The 6,770-nt window shown below is 33.5% G+C and overlaps 1 protein-coding gene across 8 annotated transcripts in view; it reads right to left on the reverse strand.

Annotated features, from left to right (window-relative positions):
* Positions 1-433: 433 nt before the first annotated feature.
* Positions 434-6,770, reverse strand: part of LOC115233753 — a 16,400-nt gene continuing 10,063 nt past the window's right edge. For 6 of the 8 annotated variants that reach the window (XM_029804314.1, XM_029804313.1, XM_029804315.1 and 3 more), the window contains 8 exons: positions 6,104-6,290; positions 5,694-6,028; positions 5,291-5,587; positions 4,905-5,162; positions 4,542-4,809; positions 4,046-4,423; positions 2,806-3,223; positions 434-2,001 (listed from right to left, as the gene is read on the reverse strand). In XM_029804314.1, the coding sequence (XP_029660174.1) occupies positions 1,947-2,001; positions 2,806-3,223; positions 4,046-4,423; positions 4,542-4,809; positions 4,905-5,162; positions 5,291-5,587; positions 5,694-6,028; positions 6,104-6,290 (2,196 nt within the window). In that variant the 3' untranslated portion in view covers positions 434-1,946. The remainder of the gene's footprint in view (positions 2,002-2,805; positions 3,224-4,045; positions 4,424-4,541; positions 4,810-4,904; positions 5,163-5,290; positions 5,588-5,693; positions 6,029-6,103; positions 6,291-6,770) is intronic. The other 2 variants (XM_029804318.1, XM_029804320.1) reach the window with 2 other exon arrangements.

Below are 6,770 nucleotides of genomic sequence, written 5' to 3' on the forward strand. Positions count from 1 at the left end.
ATATATAATTTTGTATGTAAATGTGTATGTACATATATTTATATAGTAATAAATTCAAATATTTTTAATCTTTAAATTAAGATTGTATTGAGCGATTATATTTATTTGTAGTAAACACAGCATTATTGTATGTTTATACTTTTACTTTTAAAGTAAGATTGCAAAAAAATTGATTTTTTAATTATTTATAGTTCATTAAAGATTGTCGTAAAATTTTCGTGAAGGGAAAAGAAAAATGCAGTGCCTAAAATCTATAAATGAAATATAGTAGAATAAAGCTGAGAACATGTATATGTATACATACATATATAGATGCATGGACGAAATGCGCATGTGCGCGCACATACACACACACATACATATATGTATTAACAGGATATTCCAGAAGCGGAAGTTCTTTCAATGAAAGATTCTTCAACTAATTTGGAGTCGATTTTTTTTTTGAAATGTGGTCACCAATAATTTTCAAGTTATAAACGATTGAAAAAGAACACAGAATTTTTGATAAATTAAATTCCAACGGAGGCCAAATGGATAACAAACCTATATTTTTTATTTAATTTTAAATGTGAAATTTAGATTTAAGGCTGAATAATAAAAATATATAATGCAAAAATTGAAAAGTTTTAATAAACGATTTTTCTTGACATCTTCAAGAAGGAAAGCTTTATTCCAAGTTGCCAAGAAATCTTAAAAAAATCTTAATGGAAGATCCTGCATATATATATATATGCGAAAATTTCATTTTGTTGACCTTAATAATGGATTATTAAGGAGACTAGTATATCTGGCCCGAATTTGATAATTATGCTAGAGCTGTGTCTTCTTCACACATTAAACTCCTCTTTTTCTTCTGCAACGCTAAATAATATCTATTATTCATATACTTTTTTATATTATCTTTAAAACATGTGACATATTCATATGATTTTTGTTCATTGCAAGTAGCAATTCTAAATTATTAATAATTTAAAGCATACTTATGCATCACTTGTGTGTGTTGTGTGAGTAAAATTTAAATGAAATTATCATTATCATTCATTCTTTTTTGAAATAAATTATTCGTATTATTAACAAATAAAATATATTTTAATGTATAATGTAGTTGTCATAATAATTGTATCATTATAACACAAAAATGTTATGCTATTTTTTGTGATTATCTCTCACACACACACACATTAGAATAAAATTATAAATCTTATAAAACTTGTCTAGAAAATTTTAATATAGGTAAAAGTTATGTAGATATAAGTGCATTCGACATATTTCTGCGCAAAGAAAATTCAGATAAAAGCATCGAGTTCTGGTAATATGTATGTACAATAAGCAGGAACAAAATTATGTAAAATCCATTTACACACAAACACATACACACACACATGCACGCACGCACGCATACACACAAACAGAAAATGTATAAATCATATAAATTTAAAGATACTGGATGGACATGTTGGTACTGTAACATAAACTGCGGCAAGTGTATAACTAAAGAAAAAGTATAGTTCTTAAAAAGTGACTATTTAAATCACTAGATTGTTGTACTGTTTGTACATTGTAAGCAATCTCACATATACTTTTATTCAATTTACTGAAACTTATTGAGCGTGTGTTCCAAAATCGATTATTGATAGAAAGATTTTTTTATTTGAAAAATCCGCTCAAGAACTTCAGTAGTTAATTAAAGCAGCATTATCAATTAATCTGAATTCACAGACAACTACATTTTCACATATTAAATGAATAGCTAATGTTTTTTATCTCTGTAGATATGCAGATATAAATTTTCGCAAAAATTTTTATGTACCCGATGACGTATTAATCGGAGAAAGATCGCGCATTTCCGTTGCCTCAAGTGATATCACATTCTTAGTTGGTTGAGCAGTAAAATCTCCTCAATCCTAACACAAACTGAGACTATTTGTCATTTTGAATATCAAATCTCACGATTCTCTGCTAGCAATTGTTGGATCTGGTATGGGCCAATAACGGCGGCATCTATAATTACAGAAAATTTTCATTTATAGATAAAAAAAAGAAGATTACGTATATATCGTTACATCATTTTGTTTTTAGGAAGTGATGTAGAATTTAGTGCTTCAAACTGAGGAAATAATATATGTCAAACTTTTGACTATATCAGGGTGTCTATTCAAATGTTGTAAAAAAATTCCTGAAAATTCCCTAATCTTTCAGGTATTTTTAGTCAAAATTCCACGTAAAGAGAATATTTTAAAGATATTTTGGTGCAACTTTCTAAAATAAGTTTTTTTTTTATTGTATCCGTTTTCTAATGCTTTTCTCTCATAAGGAAAGATACAGAGCCACTTAAGTTTCAAATATTAGAATTGCAAATATACTGAAAAAAATTGAATAACTTTCGTAAGACGAACATTTTTCACTTACATAATATTTTCATTTTTCTATCATTGGAAATTAAGCATATGTGCTATATATGTGCTATATATATGGAATTTAAAGCATATGTACTATGTATCCAATATTTTGTTAAGATATTGAAAATGTATAAACATAGATAGATATATATTTATAATATATTTTAAACACATAATTCACAACTTGGCTTATCGGTGGATTACCGACTGCTTACATTTAAGAGCAAAATTATCAGAGAATTTAAAAAAAAAAATATCCTGAGTCCCAATAAAATTTCATGAGAACTCCCTGATTTTTCCAAATACAAAAGAAATTATTGAAAATCCCATATCTTTTCAGGGAGTAGACACCCTGCTATATAGATTATACAGATCAGAGAGATATACATATTTGTAACAATCATACCTAGCATTATTTTCTGCTATATGAGGTGGCAATGATGTAGGCGGTGGTGGTGGTTGAGCGGATTTTGGCGGTCCGCTGCTGTTAGAATCACTTTCACTGCTTTCCTCGGACTTTTTATCTGGTTCCCGTAAAAGATGCGAGGGTACTCCTCTGGGAGAAAGTCTTGGCAATACCTCAGATTGTGGTCTAGTTCTATGTTGTGGTCTTTGGAATTGCAGATTCAGCTGACTAGCGTCTGTCACATACTTTTCACTCTGTCTTCGGCGGCGCAGAGCAGGCGTGCATCCGGTTAAATTTTCATCTTCGGCAGAACTGGCTGAAGTTAAAGATGATATGATTGGTCTAGCGTCAGATAATGGCATGCGATGGAAATATGCTGGTGCTTCCATATATGCTGTCAATAGTTTATTTCTGACTGCTAAAATTTGCGAACATTAGTATGGCGCGCGAGAAACTATACATATTATTTAATATATTTCACATGTATAAGGATAGTGTGTCTCATCTTTTTTTAAATATAAATTATAAACTTTTGATAAAAGCTGTGATTTCATTTTGTTGTTCAAAAATATTCTGTATTATAGATGAATCCTTTAAATTATAGATAAATCCTTGAATCCTTTTTTGGGATATTGAAAATTCGTGTATGTTTTATTGTTATATAATATTTGTGCATAGCATTGTTACATATTATTTTGTACAGTTATGAGAGATTAATATTCTTGTTCCGAAAGAGAATGTTATAACATGAAAAAATTTGGAAATCCAACTGATATAAAACAAACGTTTTTGGAAACATTGCAGAAAGTAATGTTTGAAAAATTATTTTCTACCATGATTATTGTATCTAGATAAAATCCTGTCTTAGGACACAACAAACTCTTTTGTTGCTTTCTGTGAGGATATATACATATTAATATTTCACAAAATCTTTCCTTTAAAGATAACAATGATATAATCATGTAAATAAAAATAATCTTTAAAATTTTTGAAAACAAAAACTCCTACATAATAAATTAAAGCATTTAAAGTATCGCTTTTTCAACGAGTATCCACTAAAATATTGCTTACTGTATACTTTTAAAAATGACTTTTAAAAACGATATACATGCCAATTTTTATCACAATCTATACATATTATAGACAATCATAAATACAGCTATAAATATCGTATCGACGTATCATATAAGAATTTGTTTCTAATATAATAAATCTGTTATATCATAATAATTTTACTAACTATTTTCTTTTTCCTTAGTTGCGGTCATAGGCACCGATAGTTTTTCTATGTCACTTCCAGTTCCCGCCTTGATATTCGGAGTATTAGTTTCGGGTGTTGATTCAGATAACGAACATCTTGGACTCTTAACGGGAATCGGTATTTTACTGTGAGCGATATACGTCCTATTAGATGTTTCCTTCTCTTTATTGTCCTTATTATCACGAAGCGGCACTGCATTTTGTACAGTGGTCGAGGCAGTAGTGACGCTAGTCGATTCTTTTTGCAAACTGACATTTGCAGTTGGTCGATTCTCGGTAGCGTCGTAATATATCGATGGTTCTTCCGGTCCCGGATTAGGACTAGCTGGGCTACCTGCCATACCGTTCGCTAATTTTTCTACAAATTCAGGTAAAGCATATCTATAAGTGCAAAGTGACATTGATAAACATGCTGATTCACTAATCGATATATAGCAATAAAAAATTTGTGAGAAAGTACGATTGGTTATACATACTTTGTAATGGTTCCCTGTCAGCACTGGTTTGTACAATTGTAGCACCGCCAGTTGCATCCACCACTCTGATTTCCAATCTTCCTGCTACTGCTTCTTCCTCTTCTTCCCCTTTGTGAGTGTTGAACATTGTGTCAGAAAGAGAGAAAGCTACTGTTGGTAGACTAGTTCTTCTGACTGACGCAGTCTGTTTCGGCTCGTCATATCGGGTAGCTATATTCCTCATAACATCAACTTCATATAGCAAATCGTCAAATGCTGCTTGTTGAACCTATTTGCACATTGAAATTAAGATACATTTATGTAAAAGCTGTCACAATGATGTATCATATAGAATATGTATGTATGTATGTGTGTGGTACGAACCAATGGAGCTTCGAGATAAGCCCGAACATGCGACGCTAAAGCTGGAACGCTCCAAGCTCGCGGAAGTGCACCTTGAAGTTCTGGATATTTTTCAATACCCGCAATGTTTAAACATCTGTGCGGCGCTGCTGGTTTCGGGGAATCTTCGCTTATTTTAGATAATGCTGTGGGAATCAAAGATTGTTGACACATCGAGGCATTTGATTGAGCCGCGACAGGTTTTGTATCCAATTGTACACTTTCGACGATATCTGTGGACTGCATGTTTTAGATTATTTATAGACTCGTTGAAAGTTCACATGTTCTAGCATTTTCATAGCACATTTATTACGCTTTCGTTCGCAATTTATTAATCTTTCTATCACAACAAATAGGGATTTTTTTACCTGTGGCGGTATAGATGGGGCGTTTATCCCTTTGTGTTCAGGGCTTTGTAAATTTTCCCCCTTCCATTCGTTATCAGTCTCTTCAGAATCGTCAAATTGTGATTTCCATTGCGAAGCCAGAGTCAATCCTCCGCCGCCTTTGGTCACTTGCTGCAGGGCGGATACATTGTCGTCGTCTATTTGTGCAAATTGTGTAATAGAGCAATCTCGTACTGCCGAACGCCCGGCTCTTACTTGTTGTCGGTTTTCTGCTCTTCTTCTGGGTTCTCTTCTGAGAGGTTCTCTTTGTTCAGTTACCTAAAAACGTTCAAGTATATATATATAATCGTTCGGAGAAATGTCAGTAGCTGTAGTGCAATGCATGAATTTATTATATCGGATGATGATTACAGGATATATTTACCGGACTCTGATTTCCAATGTATTTAGTATTAGTTACATCATAAGAGCAATAGGAAGCGTCGACTTCTGTTTGTATGCGAGGACTTGGTAATTCGGCGGATGTTCCTTCAGGAGTGGCGATACGCAAACGTGCAAGCGTTGCAGGCAATGTAGCACCACTTGCCGATTTTCTAAGCGGTGCTGTTGCATTCGTCACAGTTTTAAGTCGAGGAACGTCGGATGCGGAACGTGCGGAAGCCATCAATGCATCTCCTTCATTATCTACCTGTTTCTCTATTGGTGCGGGAATTTGAGATTCTACTGCCATCGACACGGCGCGTCGTTTTTTGGGCGATCCTGATAAGAGCGCGATGAGTAATAATTACTGTGATAGAAGATAACTATTGCAATATAAATAAATTATATATAAACCTTGTGTTGGTAGAGGTGGCATAGTCTGCTGTGCGACCTGTTGATGCGTGTTATCGGTCGTTGGTATCGTGGCATTGCAATTTTTATCCCTACCATGATTGCTGATAGCTGCTGCAAATGGCACTGGAGAACCTTCTATTCCACGTTGCCTATTTCTTCTGTATATACTTTCATAATCCAATTGTGCCTGTTATATACAAATGTGTGTTATAATAAATCAATACATTATATACATATATTGATTTATTATATATATATACAGGGTGTCTGGTAAAGATTGTGCCAACGCTCGTGAGCGGCTAGAGCACAGTAAACTGAACAGAAAAGTCCTGTAACATTTTTTTATATAACGCTTAATAAAGGAGTTATTATTGAGTAAAGTCTGGTCAATCAGCGCCGACTTTTAGCCGGACGCACGTCGGTGAGCTGCCCGCCTGATAGTGTGCGCCGTCGTAGCGACGGAGCACTCATGCACACTACCAGGCGCACGGCTAAAGGTCGACGCTGATTGGCAGACTTTAGTCAATAATAACTCCTTTATTAAGCGTTATAGAAAAAAATGTTACAGGACTTTGTTGTTCAGTTTACTGTGCTCTACCCGCTCACGAGCGTTGGCACAATCTTTACCGGACACCCTGTATATGAACGAGAAAAAAAAACAAATATT

The sequence above is a fragment of the Formica exsecta genome, unplaced genomic scaffold (genome assembly GCF_003651465.1).
Source record: "Formica exsecta isolate Colony F162 unplaced genomic scaffold, ASM365146v1 scaffold189, whole genome shotgun sequence".
NCBI lineage: Eukaryota > Metazoa > Arthropoda > Insecta > Hymenoptera > Formicidae > Formica > Formica exsecta.